At 48.3% G+C, this 21,930-nt stretch overlaps 1 protein-coding gene across 2 annotated transcripts in view; it reads right to left on the bottom strand.

Annotated features, from left to right (window-relative positions):
* Positions 1–760: 760 nt before the first annotated feature.
* Positions 761–21,930, bottom strand: part of CD59 (CD59 molecule (CD59 blood group)) — a 231,221-nt gene continuing 210,051 nt past the window's right edge. For both annotated transcript variants that reach the window (XM_069623400.1, XM_069623401.1), the window contains 2 exons: positions 14,780–14,884; positions 761–2,391 (listed from right to left, as the gene is read on the bottom strand). In XM_069623400.1, coding sequence (XP_069479501.1) covers positions 2,198–2,391; positions 14,780–14,884 — 299 coding nt within the window. In that variant the 3' untranslated portion in view covers positions 761–2,197. The remainder of the gene's footprint in view (positions 2,392–14,779; positions 14,885–21,930) is intronic.

The raw sequence follows: 21,930 nt of genomic DNA, 5'->3' as shown, positions 1-21,930 counted from the left end.
AGAACGGACCGGCGAGGTGAGAGGGTGCAGAGATGAGGAAGCAGAAGAAAATAACAGAGGAGATTGGAAAAAGACCAGAAAGAAGAGGTAAAAAGGTGACTAGAAGAAGGAAGAGAAACGTAAGAGCCAGAGGAAGGAGAAGTGGTCAAGTGGAACAGCACAGAGGCAGAGGGGAGACCAAAGCGAAAGAGGAGTTGTGGTGGTAACAGAGGCACAGGGAAGAAATCCAACGAGTCAGAGAGAAGACAGAGAGAGAGAGATGAGCATCAAGGAGAGCAAGAAGGAATGCAAGTAAAGGCAGCAGGGCTGGAGAAGGCGTGAAATCAAGGAGAGAAAAGGCCAGAGAGGTGAAGACCAAAAAGGAGAAAGAGATAATAAGGAGTTGACCAAGGAGAGTGGCAGGTAGACAAAATGAACTCTTTGTGGACTGAAGCATTCTTGTTGCATTTACAAAATCAATAGTTTAGCAAACATTTTACTATTTTGTAATACTCTTTTTAAGAGAATGTGTAGTGACCAATCTTGCCCGTCAAGCTGTGCCGAGTGATGACGCACCAGGAGGGGTAATGTGGTATCTTGAAGGCTAAAAAAAGGGGTGTTTTTTCCTGACCTCAAGTATGCAAACGAAGTATCCACACAATGCAGTAACTAAACAGAGAGCATCATTTTAAAATTCACAACAAAGCCATTGTTCAGGATGCTTCACTGACAACAAAATCAAGCAAAACAATTCACAATATTAAACATTGGCACACCCGGATATACACATCCAGTTTAATAGCTTGTACAAATCTTGTAAGGTGGGGTGCATTTGTTTTTACAGTAGCAGACATAATGCAAGAAAGTACATTTTTGATAACATGTGTTTTATAAGAAACCAATCAGTACCCCCCTCCCCCAAAATCTTTTGATGTGCCTTTAATCCTGCAATTGCTTACTTTTCTTATGCCACAAACAGTGGCTGCATTTCCCAAGAGGCGATCGCTTTATTAAAAGTAGCACACTTTCAGTTATTACAAAATCACAATCTCAACATGCAGGCAGACAGTTTTTGAGGACCTGCAGGGTTATCTGAAAAAAATATGTCCTAATTGCATGCACATTTTTTTACTGGTTAGTATATTATGCAAATATACATTTGCATATATTGTGTCACTTTCTAAAATACCAAAACGAGCATACAGAATCAGTACAGTTTCCTCATAAAAAGTGTACATTAATCTGGGCTGAAAATTAATCTGGGCTCTGACTTTTTGCATCTGTGAGTATAACAAAAAAAAATCAACATTTCTCTTATATGCCAGCTGACGCCAATACTCCAAGTTGCAGCTGTCACTCACTGAGAGTTACACCTGCACAGAGGGGTACGCTTCATTTCAAGCAATTCGTGCGGCTGTGTATGAAGCAAATTAGTACAGAGGAAATATCTGCCAAGTGGCCTTATGGCCCAAGGTCACCATGAGCCAGTCCTGCCATTTAAAGAAAACAGGATACAACATGCTGGGACCTGTAGACCCATACACCTAATGAAAAAATAATAACTGGAACCACAAGAGGCAGAATGTAAAGTGCTTTTTGATCAAAAAGCAAGGACTGTAATAAGGGGAGACTCAACGTGGTGCGAATTAGACAGTTCTGAAAGAAATACTAAACCGATACATCACAATTTTTCTAAAGTTTTAACTTCTCTCTTGCCCCAGATAATGGTGTACAAAATGCCTACAAATACGGCTTTCCAGAATACTACTCGCATATTACGTTTACAATTAGATATGTCTAACACCACTAAGATCAAAATGTAGTTTTCACCCAACAAAACACCCTCAGATAAATGCTGTATTTCTTTAAAAATCATGTCTAGTGCAACTTTCATAAAATGTTCGAATTATCTAGAAGGCGTGAAGCAAGAGAATCCTACTTCTAACAAGTATGGTCACATATTGGCCAGCATTTTGTAATTATTTGTTAACGTATCCTGAGAACCAAAGATCCCAATTGACCACCATCAGGTGCAGACAGGTCATCCAGTACTGGCTTCTTCTTTGCATTCTGGCGTTGCCCTGCAATTATAATAGGAAGCGCAACACTAAAGAATTCAAAGAGAAATCCAGGGCTGGATAATCTTACTCACACGTCACATGGAACAGCTTCAGATATCTGAAGAAGCTCCTTTTGGTGAGGAGTTTCTGTGGACGTTTCAGAAACATATCCATATGAGGGCCAACATTGTGACTAGGCTGAAAACGGTCTTATTGACAACGGCCATCACACTGTTGTTGCAGAGTGCTTTTTGGCAACAGTAGTAGCTGAAGCTGTTGACACCAAATTTCTTTGTAATACCTTCCGTGTTGCACGAGTTGTATGGGAAACAGCTTGTCAGTTTTTGGGAACCTAGGGAAAAAAATTAAAAAACAGTTAAAGAGATAATGTTGTAACCTATAGTATCAATAATCCACACAAATCTAATACAATCTCATTTGGCAGAGCGCACAACTGCCTTAAAGAGCTTCTCTGATTTACGGACTATGTATAACAAAGACATAAATTGAAAATACAATGTAAACAAGAGCTCAGACTAGAATAAAAAGGGTTCCAGTGGATTTTTCCTCACGATTAACGCTATAATTTTAGTTGTAAAACTTTCGTAAGCATGTTATAAAATGTACTGGGCAAATCTGAGATTTCCGATTTTTACTTGAATTAATATGTTTTTCTTCATTGTGCTATTTATTTACTTATGTTTTATAATGCATCACTTGCAAAGCTGCTACAGAGTGCAAAGGTAAAACCAAGGAGTGTGAGAATGGGTAAGTGTTTGAAGGGGTTTTTAGACAAGGGAAAGTGTGCCTGTTCATGCAACACGGGGCCGCATTCCTGAAGCAAAGTAAAACATGTATATATGTAATAACTTTTGAGATAAGTGCTGTACTTGAACGTTATGTCTAAATTACTTTGGCGTGTAATCTGAAATAAAGCGAGCAAAAAAAGAAAGCTATGACACTAGAATAATGCAAGCAAAATCCGGAACTAAGGAGCTCTTTACAATGCTAAAAGAATGGGAAAACCTCATCCTGGTACCTGATAACTGTATCAAAAATAAGACGTGGTGCTCTGACATCCAGAAGTCCCTTGGTGACAAAATTGCCACCCTCCAAACTAAAATCGATAAGAAAAAAAAAAACTTACCTCCTACAACTACCCAAACCAAGTACCACTGCCAAACCCGAAAAAAGATTTAACTTCACCAAAGTCTCCATATTGGAGGTTGAAAAAATAATCCTATCGCTTAAACCATCAAATTGCTGAGGCGACAATTGCCCTGCTCAAATAATAAAAGATGCTGCTAGAGATTTATCACCATTCATCTATAAACTCATCAACTCCTCTTTCTCCGCAGGTTCCATACCAAGTAATCTTAAAGAATCCTGGGTCCTCCCCTCCTTAAGAAGCAATCACTGGACCCGGCCATACCCACAAACTACAAGCCCATCACCACAGTGCCATTTTTACTAAACATTTTAGATAGAGTTGCCTACTTACAGATACAGAAATTCCTGGAGCTGCACTAACTTCTAGACTCGCCGCAATCCGGTTTCAGACCACAACACGGTTCTGAAACAGCACTCATTGATCTTAAGACCCAGGTTGACGAGCTGAGAGACCAAGGAAAAACTGCCCTGCTTCTCCTACTGGATCTCTCAGCAGCGTTTGACCTGGTGGATCACAAAGTGCTCTGCAACCACCTAGAGTCAGCAGCACACTTCTCACCCCATGACATAGCATGGATCAAATCATTCCTAAGCGAGAGAACCATGAGGGTCTTCTCTACATCAGCAGCTGCTGACCCTGCCCCTATTACTTGTGGTGTACCCCAAGCATCATGCGTCTCCCCTACCATTGGTTAAGAATTCGTGACAAGGTGTGCACTCTGTTGCCAGTAAAGTTTTCCTGCATTGACTTCTCCTCCAAACGCACGTTTTCATGACTCCATCAATCTTCAGGGAGACTATAGTTCTTTATCTTTTCAGGTGTGTCTTCATTTCCTTTTCAGGTGTTGCAGGTTAATTGACAAAATGTCTCTAATGATTCTGGTACTTGTATTTTTCGAACTGTTTCTCTTGCAGGTGACTGGAAACAACTCCCTCCATAGTACAAATCTTAATCTGGATAGGGGGAGGGGGAAAGGCATGTTTATGGCTCTCCATTGTAAGGCATGATGGCCCTGGTGCTGCAGCCTTTTGAACCCGGGACTCCTGGAACATTGGTTAAGAATTAGTGACAAGGCGCGCACTCTGTTGCCAGTAAAGTTTTCCTACATTTGAACTGGCAGTTGGGTTTTAACCCTGGTATATTTTCTGAACATTTTGTGGCAGTTGGGATTTAACCCTGTTATTTTTTAACATTGCTGGGATCAAACCCTGCTATTACTAGTTTAAGGATTAAAAAGACTGGGAACTAGAGTGCGCACCTGACCTTTTCTTTTTTACTTAATGTTGCAAGAAGCCCGGGTCCTGGAGGCAGCAGCATCGGGGGTTGTCATGCCCTCACTTTGAAGAGCCATAATCATGGTTTTTCCCTCCAACCCCCAATTTTGGGTAAGATGTGTGTGTTTGGAGGGGAGTTAGTTCCTGGTCTCCTGAACAAAACATTGTGCCATCACTACAAAGACCAGAATTCCTTGAGACTGTAATTAAACAAGCAATTGGCAACAGCTGAATATAAACACAGCCTCCCTGAAGAGTGTTGGAGACTCAAAAGTACTTGGAGGAGCAGAACTACTGTGCATTTGAACTGGCAGTTGGGATTTAACCCTGGTATATTTTAACATTGCTGGGATCAAACCCCGTTATTACTAGTTTAAGGATTAAAAAGACTGGGAACTAGAGTGCGGGCCTGACCTTTTCTTTTTTTGTCTCCCCTACCATGTATAACATTTTTACTAAGCCACAGTTTGACGATCTGGACTCTCTAGGGGTCACCCACACTAACTATGCAGATGACACCCAGATTCTCATCCCACTTTCCGGGGATTACAAGCAGGATTTGGCCTGGGTGAAGAAGATATACCTCATCATCCAGGCATGGATGGCTCGTCATGGTCTATGCCTGAATGATGACAAAACAGAACTCCTCATGCTGGGAACTACACAGAACATCAAGAAACTTAGCCAGGACTACACATGTTTTGTCATAGATGGGTATATAATATACAGTTGCAAAGGAGGTCAAACCTCGACTGTAACCTCACCTTGGCAAAGCAAGTGAATGCTATGGCATCATCCACAGCCTACACTTGTAAGCTGATCAGGGCTGCTAGACCTTACCTCTCTTCAAATAGTTGCACCACGCTGGCAAGAGCACTTGTGCTGTCCAAACTGGATTATTTTAACGCCCTCTACTTGGGATCCAATAAATATATCACACAGAAAATTAAAATACTCAAAACAATGCCCGTAGAGTGGCACTAGGAATCTCCAAAAGAGAACATATAACAACGATCAGAAGACAATCCAACTGGCTCTCTACAGCTGACAAAATTAAACTTACAACTGCTTCTCTAACATTCAAATGCCTTAATAATGCCGCACCGAGCTACCTAACAGAGAGATTCAAAAGAAGAGTCACATCCAGACCTACTAGAACAGCCTATACAAATTGCCTATCAGTCCCCCCTTTCAAAATGACCGCAACAGGGGGAAATAGCTTCCCCGTCAAAGCAGCCAAACTGTGGAACTCTCTCCCACCTACTCTAAGAACTGACCAATCTTACCCACTCTTCAGATTAAACATGATCAAATGGCTCAAAGAAAATGAACTATAACATAACTGCACGAGTAACTTGACCTAGCTCATTACTGGAGCCTTGCCTCCCGCTGCGACGACTCCTCACCTGTACTACCCGAATGCTGCACTGACTCAATTTTGTAATGCACCTGTAATATTTACTGTATTACAATTTATATGAATTTTGATGCCTATGAAACTTTGTAACTTGTAAGCCTAAAGCATTCTTATCTCCGCGCCCTGATACCTTCGGGTCCGGTGCGCGCTACAAATAAAGAAACAAATGAACAATGGACACACTTTCCGATGCACCTTCCGACGCACAGACAAATTGCTGGCTACACACACTCTGTGCAGCGCTCGGCTACTCTCGAGGTAGGCTTACACGTTAAACAATCAAGTAATACAAACATAATAGAGGGTGTGCAGTACATTCATCTTCCTTGGTTACAATGGTTTGTGTGGGCTTGCACATCTTCAAATCAGTTTTGCGATTCCCAAATGCATGGTAGCATATCCGCTGATCTGTTGAACACGTTTAGAGAAGCCTTGTTAGGGAGAATTCTCTCTTTAGGCTGAATTTCCTAACCTAGTGAGTCCCCCAGCAGGTTTGCTGGATTTCTGGAGTTTGTTTTTCCTACTGCCAAGAGTGAGACTCTTTTTCTCCCACTCTTGGACATGATTTATGGTGTTCCTTTGACTGGTAATGTGTTTTATGGGCTATGGGGTCCTTTACTCCATAGGGTCTCTCGTGTTTTTACTATGTGTGTTACACAGCACCCTCCGTGCAGTAACACAGGGGTGTCATAGTGACACCCCACCATAGACTCCATACCCTGGGACTGACTACTGTCTCCCAGGGCATGTAAAGTCACCATTGGCTTTACTAGTCCCAAATTATTAACAGAAACCAGTACAAACCATCATATTGTGGACGTACTGTTCGGGGCAATTCGATTGCCCCGGGGTCTGTTATTCGAGGGGGCACGTCTCTGTCCCCCCTGATCAAGTTTTGGCTGGTGGCAGTGGAAACTACTTTTTATATTCGACCACGAATATTTTCCTATGGGATTTTCCCATTGTTCGAGGCTACCAACTTTAATTATTTAATTCTCATAGCCTCAAACATACTGCCGGTTTAATTAATATTAATTCGCCGGTTGGTATTTTTTGCCAGGACTCAACTCTAAAATGGCGTTTGTGTTCTCTTCTGTGACTCCAACCAAAGTCGAGCCCTTTGTTCCACTTTTTGGCGGGCTTCTCCACAGAAGCCTCCTAAAGTGGTGCCTCTCTGTCTGGGTACCACAGGGGGTGTGGGAGGGGGTTTAGGCACCCTGGACTGAGTTACCTTGGTAAGGAACAAGTTACTTACCTGTAACTGTTGTTCTCCAGCATGGGTCTGGCATGGATTCACATGCTCATTAATATTCCCCGTCGTCAGGCTGGGAATCCTCGGTAAAGAAAAAATCAACATCAGTTTCGTTTCTGATCTGTCTTTCGTAGTAGTAACCAATCACTGATCTCTGCGTCATACTGACAACAGCCATTGACTGCCCTCTACCTAAGCCCCGCCTCTGGCAGCCATCTTCAGATTTGGTAGCACGTGAAGTGGCAGTATGACCAAGTGAAGAGCCGCAGAGGGGTAGGCGGGAGGGTTCGCATGTGAATCCATGCCAGACCCATGCGGGAGAACAACAGTTACAGGTAAGTAACTTGTTCCTTCTCCAGCATGGGGTCTGGCATGGATTCACATGCTCATGAATAAAGAATACATAGCAGTACACACATGCACAACCACGGGAGGTGGCAAAGGCTCAACATTAAGCATTACATCAAACTCAACATTAAGCAATTCTTACCTCCTCACCCGGCTCACCTTAGGCGAACAGATTGCGCAGCACTGCTTGGCCGACCCTGGACTCCTCCCTGGAATCCCGATCGACGCAGTAGAATTTCGTGAAGGTGTGCGTCGACCTCCACGTAGCAGCCCTGCAGATGTCCAGCTAGGGCACACCAGATAGGAACGCTGTGGTAGCTGCGATCGCTCTGGTGGAATGGGCTCTTGGACGGCCAGGCAGCGGTCGGTTTGCCAACCAATGACAGTACATGATACAGCCGGAGAGCCATCTGGAAATGGTGGCCTTTGAGAGAGCCTTCCCCTGATTGACAGGTCCAAAGTTCACAAAAAGTTGTGACGTCTTCCGAAAACACTTTGTGCGGTCCACGTAAAACTTCAGCGCTCTACCCACATCCAGCGAGTGCAAAGTCCTTTCGGCCGGCGATGAAGGCGACGGGAAGAAAACAGGCAACACCAAGGGTTCGTTGAGGTGGAAGTCCGACGGCACCTTGGGCATGAAGGAGGGGTGCGTCCTGAGCACTACCCTCGTGTCGTGAAAAGTCAAGTACGGGGGCTTGCAGGAAAGGGCCTGGATCTCTCCCACCCGTCGTGCGGAGGTGATGGCCACAAGAAACGCTGTTTTCCACGACAAGAACTTCAACGGAGCCGAGTGCAGAGGCTCGAACGGAGGTCCCATGAGCTTGGTCAGCACCACGTTGAGCTCCCACGCCGGGGCCGGAGCCTTCACCGGCGGGAACGATCTGAACAGTCCCTTCATGAATTCTTTCACCAGACGATGAGACCACAAAGACGTCCGCCCCGTGGTTCTGGTGTATCGGGAGATCGCAGCAAGATGAATCTTGATGGATGCGTGCGCCAGTCCAGCCTTGGCCAGCGTCAGAAGGTACGGCAGTACCTGGGGAGCCGTAATCCGTAGAGGGTTAATCTGTGCGTGGCACCAGACAGAGAACCTCTTCCATTTGTGTCCATAGCATTTAAGAGTTAAGGACGCCCTGGCCTTTGCAAGAACCTCTCTGCAGTCGGCCGGCATGTCGTATCCTCCAAACTCTAACGCTGCAGGAGCCAGGCCTGCAAGTTTAGCGACTTCGGGTCGTGATTGAGGATGGTGCCTCCTTCCCTGGAGAGAAGATCCGCGTCCACTGGCAGCTTGATTGACGGGGACGCTGACAAGTCCAGAAGGTCCGGGAACCATATCTGCCTCGGCCACGCAGGTGCGACAAGGATCATCCTGCACTGTGACCTCTTGAGCTGGTTGATGAGCCGGATCAGCAGTGGCAATGGAGGGAACGCGTATAGAAACAGGCCCTCCCAGGGGAACGAGAAAGCATCGCCCATGCTCCTCGGCTGGGGAAACCTGCTGGCGAACCTCCGGCACTTGGAGTTCATCGCCGTCGCGAACAGATCGATCTGGGGTGTGCCCCACCATCGGAAGAGGCGGTCCACTAGATCCTGTCGTAGTTCCCACTCGTGGCACGAGCGCAGCTCTCTGCTGAGCGAGTCGGCGATGGTGTTTTTTATCCCTGCCAGATGAAACGGCACCAGAAACATCCCTTGGGCGACGGCCCAATGCCACAGATCCTGCGCCTCCTTGGACAGGGCTGGGGATCTGGTACCGCCCTGCTTCCTGATGTAGAACATGGTGGTGGTGTTGTCGGTGAAGATGCTCACCACCTTGCCCTTGAGGGACGGAAGAAAGGACCTGAGGGCCCAAAACACTGCACGGAGCTCCAGGACGTTGATATGGAGGGACTTCTCCATCGGAAGCCAAAGGCCTCTCGCGTGCATATTTTCGGTGTGCGCTCCCCACCCTTCCAGGGAGGCATCCGTGGTCACCGTCTCCTGGTGGCCGGGGGTCTGGAAGTCCATGCCTGCCGTCAGATGCGCGCGGGTGCCCCACCACCGGATCGCTCGTCGGAAACTCTCGTCGAGTGTGATCCTCTCCTCGAAGCTGCCCGTCGTCTGGATCCAACGCGCGTCCAGGAACTCCTGCAACGGGCGCATCCGGAGCCTGCACAGGCGGTTGAGATAAATGCAAGAAGACATCATTCCGAGGAGGGACTTGATGGACCTCACCCTGGCCGCGTCCGCAGCCAGCATCCGCTGCACCTTGCCCAAGATGACCCTCGTCCTTTCCTCCGATGGAGAGGCCAGAAGCGACACTGTCGATCTTCGCTCCCAGAAACAGTGCGTCTTGCGCGGGCACCAGGTGGGACTTGGCGTAGTTTATGGAGAATCCCAGGTTCGTGAGTAGTTGGACGGTCCTTGCCGTGTGCTCCACGGCGAGCTCCTTCGTCTTTGCTCGGATGAGCCAGTCGTCCAGGTAGGGGTAGACGTGGATCCCCTCTCGGCGCAGCTGCGCCGCCACCGGTGCGAGGCACTTGGTGAACACCCTGGGTGCCGACCTCAATCCGAAGGGAAGGGCTTTGAACTGGTAGTGACGCCCTTGGACAACGAACCTGAGAAACTTTCGGTGTCCCTTTAGGATGGGAATATGGAAGTAGGCATCCTCCAAATCCAACGACGACAGGAAATCGCCCTCCTCCAGTTGACCCAGGACATGTTGTTGGGTGACCATCCGGAACTTCTGTGCCTTGATGAATTTGTTCAGTCGTCGTAGGTCCAGGATGGGACGCCATCCTCCCGTCTTCTTCTTCACGAGGAAGTATCTTGAGTAAACTCCGGAGCCCCGAAGCCTCTTTGGGACGAGCTTGATGGCGCCCTTCTTGAGCATCGCCTTTACCTCCAAGAGAAGTTGAGGGACGTGATGTTCTTTCCTGGCCACGGGGGGGACACGCGGGCACCTCTTTAGAAACTCCAGCGCGTGACCCTGAGCTAGGGCGTCCAGCACCCAACGGTCGATGGAGATGGACTCCCACACGCTGACGAAGCTCGCCATCCGGCCTCCCACCGGGGTGCTTCGGTGGGGGCCCGACCCCACGGTCGGTTCAGTCCTGCTTCGACGAGGCTTTGCCGCCTTGTCCTCCTTGGCGACGACGGCGGGGTCCGCCTGACTTGCCTCGTCCCCTGTAAGCTTCCTGTGACGACGAACGGGCCGCTTGACGGTAGGTGGAAAATCCACCGCTGGAACCTTTGGAGGCACCCTGTTTGCCTCCGCCGCTCCAAAAGGGCGGCCGCCGTTGCTGGAGAACCCCAAGAGCCCGGGCCGTCTCCGTGTCCGTGTCCGCCTTGATGGCTTGAAGGGAATCGTCCACTGTTTTCCCAAACAGGTTGTTTCCGTCGAACTGCATGTCCAAGACTCTGGTCTGCACGTCCTGACGGAAGTCAGTAGCCTTGAGCCATCCATGCCGCCTAAGGCACACGCCGTTGCCCAACTGGCGAAATTCAGTGTCAGCGATGTCTGTCGCAATCGTAATGGCGTGGTCCGACGCCACCTCTCCTTCCTGCAAGATCTCTAGGGCTTCCGCCCTCTTGTCGTCTGGTAGGAAGTCCAGCAGGGGGGCCAGTTTGTACCACAACTCCCTGTCGTAGCGGGCTACGATAACCAAGGCGTTGGCCGCCTTAATCGTCGTCGCTGCCGACGAGATGACTTTGCGTCCCATCGTGTCTAATTTCTTTCCCTCGCCGTCCGGCGGGGAGGTCGACGTAGAGGCCGCGCCCCCACCCCCCGCTTTCTTCCTGGCCGCCGCGGAGACGACCGAGTCCGGGGTCGGCTGTGCCCGAAGGCACAAGGGGGCCGCGTCGGGACCCGGTACTTCTTCTTGTACCGATCCCTTCTAGCAGGCATCGTGGATGGGTTCTTGAGGAGGGCGAGGCCCTCATCCCAAATATCGTCTAGTAGAGGTACAGCGAGGACCGTCTTCCTCTTGGTCTCGCGCCGTTGATCAAGGAAACCTTCCTTCTTCTTCTCTTCCGGGCAGAGCTGGAAAAGCTTGGATGCCCTGGCGATCATGGAGTGAAACGATCCAATCTCGTCGGGCGGGGAAGCCCGGGTGGGAGGTGACGCCGGGAGATCCTCGTCATAAACCTCGTTGTCTGTACCCGTCGCGGCCGTGTCAGTCCGCGTATCATCCCCACGTGTCGTGGACGGGGAGGAGGGCTGAACAGGGCGCGATGGCTGAAAAGGAGGTGGAGGATGAATCCTTCTTCTCTTAGGGGGAGGGCTCCCAGAAGGGCCTGGCTCCGGGTCCCCCATCGGGAGCGGTTCCTCCGTTGGTGGTAACGGCAGTCTCGTCCTTATCTCCGAGCATAAGGACTGTATAGCCAACAAAATGGGCGCCGAGTTGTCTTGCGGCACTGGTTGAGGGGAGTCCAACGGGCGGTCCGGAGCCCCGTTGGCACCCTCGACGTTCTCGTCGTCTCCTACGTCGGGGTCCCTCCAGACGGGCTGGTCTTCTTCCACACCAACGCCGTGGCTTAAGACTTCGATCAGCTCCTCCTCAGAGGTTGAGGCCGAATCCACGATGACCTCCTGCCCCCCCCTTTTTCTTCTCCGTCGGAGGTTTCACGGGGGTCCTGTCGATGGGCATGAAAGAGGACTCCCTCCGCGGTGGCAGGGAGACTCTGGGCCCCGAGGTCGCCACCACTGGTGTAGCCTCCACAGGCTGAGCCAGGGCCGCCGTGACTGTCTCGATAGAGGCCTTGGCCGGGTGGATTAAGGCTTTCACCACCTTAGGTGCGCTCACCGCCTTCTCCTTGGGGGGAGGGTCACCGCCTCGCTCCCCCTCCGATGGGGCCCTCGAGCTCGACCGGGGTCTCTCCAGGAGCTTCGCCGGGTGCTCGGCCTTCCTCTTACCCGAGCCAGAGCGTTGGCTCGTGGTTGATGGCGCCGGGGAGGATGCGCCCTGTCTGGCGCCCGTAGAGCCCAACCGTTCGGAGCTCCCGGTGCCAGCGGACTCGCGGTGCTTGGCCTTCTGTTGGACCCCCGTTGCCGGGGCGCCCTCAAAGGTCTTAGAAGACCGCTCGGACTTCTTCTTCTTCTTCTCGCCTGACGGGCTCTTTCCTTCCAGCCAGTTGGCGAGACGTTGATGGCGGTCCTTCATGGTCCGCTCCGACATATTGCCGCAAAACGCAGTCCTTCTCCACGTGCGTCTTGTCCTCATGTAGGCAGTAAAGGCAAAGGGAGTGTTCGTCCTCCTTAAAGACATTCTGAAGCTGGCATCCAGGGCAGACCCTGAACAGCTTTCCGGGCGTCGAGCTTCCCTTCTCCTGGGCCATGTCCGAGATGGGCCTGAGAAACTTCTGGAGTCCTCCAAAAGCGTGGCTCGACGAAATCTTCACCCTTGAGGGGCGTAGACGAATCCGACACGGGTGCCCGTCGGATGAAGAAACGGTGGAGCTTGAGGCTCTTTTGACCGAAAAAATAGAAATTTTTCTGAGAAAAAACGTGAAAAAAGCACTAACGCTCGAGAGCAATAGCACGAGGATCCCAACACTTGAACGTGCGGTAAAAATCTGAAGATGGCTGCCAGAGGCGGGGCTTAGGTAGAGGGCAGTCATTGGCTGTGGTCAGTATGACGCAGAGATCAGTGATTGGTTACTACTACGAAAGACAGATCAGAAACGAAACTGATACCGATACTGATTTTTTCTTTACCGAGGATTCCCAGCCTGACGGGGAATATTCATGAGCATGTGAATCCATGCCAGACCCCATGCTGGAGAACTCAAGTCGCACTCTTGTGTGATTGGCCCAACTGGTGAGCCGGCCGGCTCACAACTTAGCATGTTTGATTGGCAGCTAGGCTGAGTGAATGGGGGTATGCTGCATAAAAGCAGGGCTTTGGGGACTGGAACTTCAGAAGTCGCCACAGGACCTGAGAATCCGACAAGGGAGAAGCTGAGCCAACCTACCATGACGACACCACCGGTGGAACCCTGCGGAACCGACTCACCACTTCCCGACGACAGAGAAGATCTCCCGGCTGGAGAGGCTTCTTCCCCTGACTGGTGGGCACAACCAGTTTTACCTTCTTTCTTCGCACCCCAGACCGGTTTGTGGTCGAACTGCCCGTGCCAAGCACCCCGGCGGCCAGATAGCCACTCGCCACCGAACCGCGAATCAACGGACCGCTCCTTGTACCTGAGAAACTCCACGGCTGGTTTCTTCCCTGGCAGTGCAACGGACTCCTGTCTTCCTCCACGACGAGATCCTCTCTTCCCCCGGACGAAGCACCGACTTGCATCCGCTGCCAGGAACAACTGCCCCCGCTGGAGTGTTCTCACCACTTTAAGGTACCGTGTCCGCCAGGCCTCCCTTTCTAAAGATTGCTACAAGGTAATAATAACCCCTTAACCTTCTGGACTGGGCTGGCCGCCTTGACCCTCTAACTGGTCCCTTTCTTTGGTCCAACTCCTTTTTGAACCATTACAAGACTTTTGTGCACTTCAACCGTGTGACCTTGGTCACATTTCGTTTGATCCTCTTAAAGTGGATCCGGCCTATTGAACTCTAACTTCACGGTTTTACTTTGCCTTCCTCTTGTGTTATGTTCTTGTAAAAGCGTAGCGATCTGTTTCAATCTATTCTCTGCTTTTCTCTCCCTTTCTAAAACGAATTATTAGAGTGCATCTATGTTAAGCTCTCACCGTTGTCTGAAAATAAGTGGGGCTTTACTTAAGACTTGTCTAATATTCTTTTAAGGGAGTGTATATCTTTTAGTGACCGTGTTTTTGAATTGCTTACTATTAGTGCCGGTGTGTTTTTCTAGATGTGGTTTTAAATAAATAATTATATCTCTTTTACACCAAGCCCTGGTCAGTGTTTACTTGTTCTATTGTGTTCTCTTGACCTATTGTGAATGCTCTGTATACTGCCTAACTCTTCTTGAGGGAAGTCTGACTGCTCAGCCACAGCTGCCAGGTGAATCTGTGTGGTACAGACTGCTACCAAGTGGGTTTACTGCCAAACACCTGTAGTCTTAAATCTTTTGCAGTGGTCTCAGAGGGAACTGCACAGGTTTTTGCCTAACAAGCCTGTAGGAGACAAAAAGCAGCGATCTCATGCACACCATCATGGCACAAAAAATGTATTACTATAGCTGCTGCATGTACTGTCGGACATGGCTCCTTATGTAGTTGTGAATTAATCCGAACTCCATTTTTAACACCTGAAAACAAAGCAACGGAACACTTAATGATTCCCAGACAATTTAAATCTCTGGAAATATGCATACATACCAGATACAACCAGTAGACAGGCATCTTCTGAGGCAGGGCAAGTTGTATTGCTCAAACATGGTTTATCACTTAGATTGGAGCAGTTGTAGCATTTCAGTGCATATCCTGAAAATGAAAGAACCAAGACATAAGTGAAGAAATTGTAACGGATGCAATTAGATTCTAAACTCCCACGAAAAGCACTTTTCGACATTCATAGGTCTAATATATTGTTTGCTTTGTAAAACAAGTTTATGAGTTTACATTTTTTAAGTAAATATCTACAAAAAGGGGCATCATCGTTCCTTTAACGTAAGTGATGAGGAGAAATTTGTATACAATATTAAGCAAAGACAAAACAGCAAGACAATATCATGGAAAGACTAAACGGGGATTACTACGTATGAATTTACAGATTAGTGTTTTTACAAGATAGCATAATTCATTGGTGCTCAACATACAGGCCAGATGCCACCCTGCATTGCGTAATTTAATGACCATGAAGTCACTGGAATTTTACAATTAAGTGCAGCATGCTTCTGGTTTTTTGATCTCGAATTGTTAGAGAGCAAACAAAGCAAAGACAGGAACCGTAACAGGTTGGCATATACTAGCATAAACGGTAATACTTTGGATTATATGCTTGTGTGATTGCTGGACGTCTGATTGAAGCGTTATTCTGTTCATTGTATAATCTGTTTTGCACTCTGTTTATATTGATTATAGGGCTCAGTTCATTATTTCGACTGTCCATGCAGTAAGGACTGCAACAGCACTGTATGTGTCTTTCTAGCTCAATCTGATTTCTCGATCATAGATCAGACTAAGTCACCTAGATTTGTCTTTGTGGCGAGTTGCCTTTAGCAGGCCTAATACGCACAATCGTATTACACTCCCGAGCAACAGGTGTTACTACACATCCCAGCAACCCAGCTCTCCAAAAACACGTCAGCTGCACGTTAGCGCCAGCGCATTTGAAAAGGCCGGTTGTCGCCGGTTTGGGTCCAGCTGCAGCGCCTTACAGGTATGGCAGCGTCTTCTCCACCTTGCTAGTCTTCATTACCTGTCACCGGCCCCACTAGGGGGGGCCACCGTAGTCATGTGCCCAAGATCGGACATAATGCAGGCCCTCGAGGAGGCCATCCTTATTAATTCCGGCTCTACGCCCGCTCCCGCCCAGATCTCACCGCTCAATGACACTTATGAAAAATAAATGCCCTTGGGGGTGGGCCCCGCTGGCCCCCCCTCTTTGTTTCTCGCTCTTGAATACACAATCCCTTAGGCAGCACGGCCTTGAAGTGGAGGATCTACTCACTAACTCCAACCCTGACTTGCATTCCCTGAGTCTTGGCTCAGTAACTCTACTCCATCTGAGGCCACCCTAGCAATACCACCCAACTATCAGATTTTTAGGGCCGATCATGAGAACACTAGAGGAAGGGGCGTTGCACTGTTCAAGACCCGTTTCGCTGCCACCTCTCACCTCATGGCTCCCTCAACGATTGCAAGACCCTGGTGGTGAAGCTGCAAATTAATGAAAATGTCTCTCTTACCATTGTGGTCATCTATAGACCCCCAAGAACTTTGCCTCTGTTTGAAGAACAAGTTGTGAATCTCCTGAACAGAACCACCAATGCTAACTCACCAATCATCCTAGTGGGGGATTTTAACCTTTGGGTCAATGTTCCCAAAGATAAAGCTGCGTCGTCCCTCGTCTGATGGACCTACTCATGTAGAGGGGCACACTCTGGACTGGGTAGTGTCACATCTCTCCATTTCCGAGCCTTTCATCTCTCCCTGTCCCTGGTCCGATCACCATCTTCTGACCTTTCTCATCACCCCTTCTGCATCCCCTCCTAGAGTGGATGCTACCCCCCCCCCCCCCGAGACTATCCATTAAAACCAGAAATCTGAAAAACATCACTCCCCATACGTTTTCCGGTGCTCTCAGTGTTAAGCTGGGTTGCCTTGAGGATTCAGCAGCGCCTCCGATTTAGCCTCTCACCTTACGGACACACTGAACTCTGCCATCGAGATCCTAGGCCCTGTTATCACCAGATATGTGAAACCTGAAACCTTCAATCACAGCTGGTTCAATGAGGATATATTGAACCTCAGACAAACCAAGAGGTCCACCGAACGAGCCTGGCGGAAACTCCCCTCACCCGTCACGCTGGCCTCCGATAAACTTGCAGTGAAGAACCTTAAAGTTGCCATTTGCAAGCTTAAACCTGTCACTATAACAACAGAATAACACAGGCGAAATCAAGCTCAAAGGAGAAATTTGCCGTCTTAAGGAAATTCCAGAGCAAAGCTTGCATCAAAACCATCCCGCATCAAGACTCCCCCTGGTGCCAAGGAATCCATGACACCCATATCGCCAAAGTAACCTCACATCTCCAATCTGTTACCAATCAAAGAGATCAGCCGGGCGTCTCGGGGAGGGGGTGAGGGCGGGCCAGATCTGAGACTAAAGGACATTCCCTCTACACCTCTGGAAAAACGCAACCATTTATTTCCTTTTCTCAGAGCAACATGGTCGAAATCACCCAGATTATTACCAGCATGAAGCCCACCTCCAGATCATTACCAGCATGAAGCCCACCTCATACAAGGGCGATACCTGCCCCTCTAGGCTATCTGTAGGGGTATCAGATAATAATGTCCCCATACATAATGTCGCCGGGAAAAGTAATTGGCAATATTATATATGGTGACATTATGTATGTAGACGGGTTGTGTGTGTGGACGGGTTGCAGGAGTGTCCCCTGCTACCCTTGTAAAAAACAAACAAAAAAACAGTGTGGGGTTTGCATGGGTGTCCCCTGCATGTTGGAGTTTTTTGTCAGGAGACATTATTACATCAAATGCTTGTAGGCTGCCTTGATGTTCTAGACCCTTGGGTGACCAACCACGTTAACCTCTCCTTCTCTGAAGGGTCCAATTACCAATGTGCCTTTCCTCCTCAAAATCATGGATCGGGTGGCATATCTTTAGTTTCAGAAATTTGTTGAACAAAACAGTATTCTGGGACCACAGCAATCGGGTTTCAGAGCCCGGCATGGCACCAAGACCGCCATGCTTGACTTGAAATCTAGTCTCTCCTCCATTATCGACCAGGGCCACCCCGCTCTTCTCATGTTGCTTGATCTCTCTGCCGCCTTTGACCTGGTCGACCACGCTCTTCCTGGCGACCAGGTTAGAGTCTTTGGTAGGCTGCTCCGGGATGGCAGCACAGTGGGTTCTCTTTTCTGGGCCCCTGCATTGCCAGAATCGCCATAAATGACACCAGCTCGTCACCAGCACTGGTCACGTGCGGGGTCCCACACTGATCTTGTCTATCGCCCACTCTCTTTAACATCTACACAGCCCTCCATATAAGGTGCGTATTAGGCCTTTTTACGCACAGAAATCTTGTCAATACTGCCCTTTTAATTCTTCCTTGAGTACCACTTACACAGGTTATGTATGGCAGCACCCTCATAAATCATTGAGCTCACTGGTGACAGCCTGGCTAGCAGCAGCTTGTAAATCCACTCTGTACAGTTCCTTGAAAGAAGCAACTGGGATGAGTCGTGGTCTGTTTAATTTCTTTAACGCTCTCCTCTGTTAATTATTCTATCAAAATAATACTTTGAGTAATGTAAAGGGGAATTTGTGTTTTGTTCACTTTGTTCAACTGCCTGCAGTTTGTAGGTTACAGTGTTATTAAAGCATCTTGAATCATGAACATGCTTCTCCCTTTGCTTTAAGACACAGGTAGTATTGTGTAAAATGGAAATAGCCTTAAACAAGTGCGGCATTTCTGCTTAATTGGCTTTAATAGAGGCAGCGCAGTTGCAGCAGCATGGGCATTTCATACTTTGTTTTCTTTTCATCACAGAAGCACACCAATTGCATAGGTAGGCATGTGGTCAGAACTTTAACTCCCTTTCTGACCACCCAACGCAAGCAGGTATAATGGATACAGGTAGGAGTGCTGTATATATTTTCAGTGGCACATATTGTACCTGTACCTCTCAACAGGACTGCTATATATTCAGGCAAAGTAGCCTAATTTATCAACGGAGCTACTACACCGTACACATGTCAACGCACAATGCCAAGAATTCACAGCAGGGCTGATCGCATCATGCCCATATTTCTTAGCAGGACTGCTATTGTTTGGGACAGTACCTGAATTTCTTAACAGAACTGCTGTTCAGAAAGCACGAACATGGGTTGGAATTTTCTGCAGCAAGCTTAAGTACTGAGCTCTTCCCACCAACCTCTGACAGTGTGAGAAGATGGCATTGCTGTCATATACTTCAATCCCTTCTATTCGGTCTTGCGCTTTTCAAAACGTCTGCTTCTCCCATGTCCGATTACTGAGTCCCACTGGCAATAATCTAGCACATTTCAAAGCCTCATTATGAATCTCCTGACTAATGTAGGATAGTCCACACAGGCTTAGAGCTTTTGACAAGCCATTTATGTCAGGCAAGCCTCAGATGGAACTGTCAGTGCCCTAAACCCTATGTGCCTTTCGGTATCAACAGCCTATTGGGAAAGGCAGCTCAGTGGGTCCATAACCTTCTTGCAGAGATTATTGTGTAACCTGTTAGTTTAAATCCTGTTAATAGGTGAATTAATGGGTCTGCATCAGAGAATATTCCTTTAAGATGCAGGTAACATTCAATTGTGACACAGTTGACTTAACGGTCGACTTATCAAAAGGACTACTAAATGTTCAGCGATTCAGAACACACACATCATCCAGGATGCTCTACTTGTAATGGCTCATAACACAACTCTTCAGGGTTGCTGTGCGTGTAATGGCTCAGAACACACACCTCATTGCGGCTGCTATACCTGTGATGGCTCAGAACAGACATATAATTTGGGCTGCTATACTTGTAATGGCTCAAAAGCAGCACATCCCATGAGAACTTCTATATGTGTAATGGCTCAGAACACACACCTCATCAGGGCTGCTATGAGGGATCAGAAGTAGAACACGCACGTCCCATGAGGACTACTATACTTGTAATGGCTCAGAACAGACTTCTCCTTTGGGCTGCTATACTTGTAATGGCTCAGAAGAAGCACATCCCACGAGGACTGCTATACTCTTCAGATGTGTGTTCCTGGCCATTATAGGTATAGCAGCCTCGATGAGGTGTGTATTCCGAGCCATTACAAGTATTGCATCCCAATTGGACTCCATGGGAATGGGAACTTAGCTTTCCCTTCGCCACCTGTAACATCCTGGTATTACCGGGCTATTAGGCGGTGGAAACGGTACGGCGAGTCTCCCGGTAACTCGCTGGTAGCATCGGCGGGTTACCGGCAGACTTGAAATGAGGGTTATAGTCTTTCAACTGGCCATCTGTAGCTTTTTCCAAAGTTCCAACACAAAGTTCCAAAAGGTCAGAAATAAATAATGAAAGTTCCACAATTCTAAGGAGGGGCGGGGGGGGAAGGGGGGGGTTCGCCTTCCCCCGAGTTTCGCAAGATTGTTTTCAGCACACACTTAATTCTCAGGAGGTGTTTCTCTTCCAAAGAGTTCTTCAGACACTTTATAGTTTACAAACACAATAGTTCATGGGGATATGGTGCCTCCCTTGATTTCTTTTCCACAGTTTCCCCATTTCCTGGTCCAAGGGGTATGGTTGCCATTTCCCTTGGATTTCCTACATTCAAAGTTACTTACTTTCACAGTTTATTATACATTTGGATGCGGGACTTGCAATCAATTCACCTGGTGTATTTCTCCTGCCAGGACTTTTTCTTCACTTTGCTTTTCCACAGTATGCAACTTTCCAACTAAGTGGGAATGGTTCCCTTCCCCTGGATTTCACACACTCAAGGGGTTTCTCTTTCTCTGCTTGATTTTTTCAATTCCACAATCACAGTTCTTTTTTACAGAATATGCAATTTCCCAGTCCCGGGAGTGTGGGGGGTAATGGCTCCCTTCCCCTGGATGTTACACACCTAAGAGGTTGTCTTTCCTCTTCTTGACTCTCATAGTTTGTCCAGGTGGTATGATTCCTTTCCCCTAGATTTCACACACGTAAGATATTGTCTTTTCTCTTCTTGACACAGTTAATTCGCAATCGGGTGTAGGTCCCAGACTCGCAATCACATTGCCTGGTATACTCTCCTGCCAGGGCTTTCTCCATATGTACAATTCTGAATAATTCAGCCAGTGGGGCTTCGACCCCCTTTTATTTGTTTCACTCTGTAATGCACTCGGTGTCCCAGCTCCCTTGCTAAGGGTTGTCCTGTGAATATCACTATCTCCTGTGCATGCAGTATATGCTATGAAGCTCCCCAGTTTCCCATGTCCCCTCTCTGGGCTCACTAGTCTCTTGTTGCAGCTTCAGAGTTCTCCGTCCTCTATGGTTTCTCCAGCGGGGCATCTCCTCCTTCTGCTCTTCTGTACTCGCTGTGCCATGGCCGCCTCTCCACGTCGTCTCCTGCTGCAGACCTCCGTGCGACGTACCTTCGACCTCTGAGCGTCTCGTGACATCATAAATTGGAGCTCTCCTGCTCCCTGCTACAGCTTGCTTCTTCCTCGCTTCCCGACCCGCGTCGGGTGTAGAGGTTATCCATCTTCCTCGCGGTGCCGGGGCTTTAAATGTCCTGTCACCTATCAGATCATCCAACCACTAGAGCGCCTCTGTAGTTCTGCAGCTTTCGTGCTCTTCCTTGTCTGTCGTTTTGCACAAAAAAAAAAAAATATAGGAAATGGCCATACTGTCAGTGCAAAGTGGATGGACTGGATCACAATATGCCATATGGGTTTGAGAATTCAAAGGGTTGGTGTTATACCCCGAGTGGAAAGGGGGATACCATGTTCCTGCCAGTCAGTCTCCTTCCATCCCATTAGGGTTGTTTCAATCCCCCTCCCATATGGTCCTCCCTCAGGCTGCCACCCCCAGGGTCAGGATCGGGGAGCGGCTGCCTTTCCCTGTCCATTTGGGAAGAACAAGTTACTCTCTTACCTGGTAACGTTCTTTAGATGGGATGGTCCGACGACATATTCCATATCTATGACAGTAATCGCCACAGCTGTGCTGCTTCCGAAAATCTTTCGGCGTCTGCGTCGATTACGTCGAGCCAACGTCACTGGATGTTATAAGTAGGACGCCCGACGCCCGTAACCTCAGTTTTAGTTTTTTCCTCAGAAC

Source organism: Ambystoma mexicanum, chromosome 11 (genome assembly GCF_040938575.1).
Source record: "Ambystoma mexicanum isolate Mex_15411 chromosome 11, UKY_AmexF1_1, whole genome shotgun sequence".
In the NCBI taxonomy this organism is placed as follows: domain Eukaryota; kingdom Metazoa; phylum Chordata; class Amphibia; order Caudata; family Ambystomatidae; genus Ambystoma; species Ambystoma mexicanum.
This window is presented reverse-complemented; position numbering and strand designations above follow the sequence as displayed.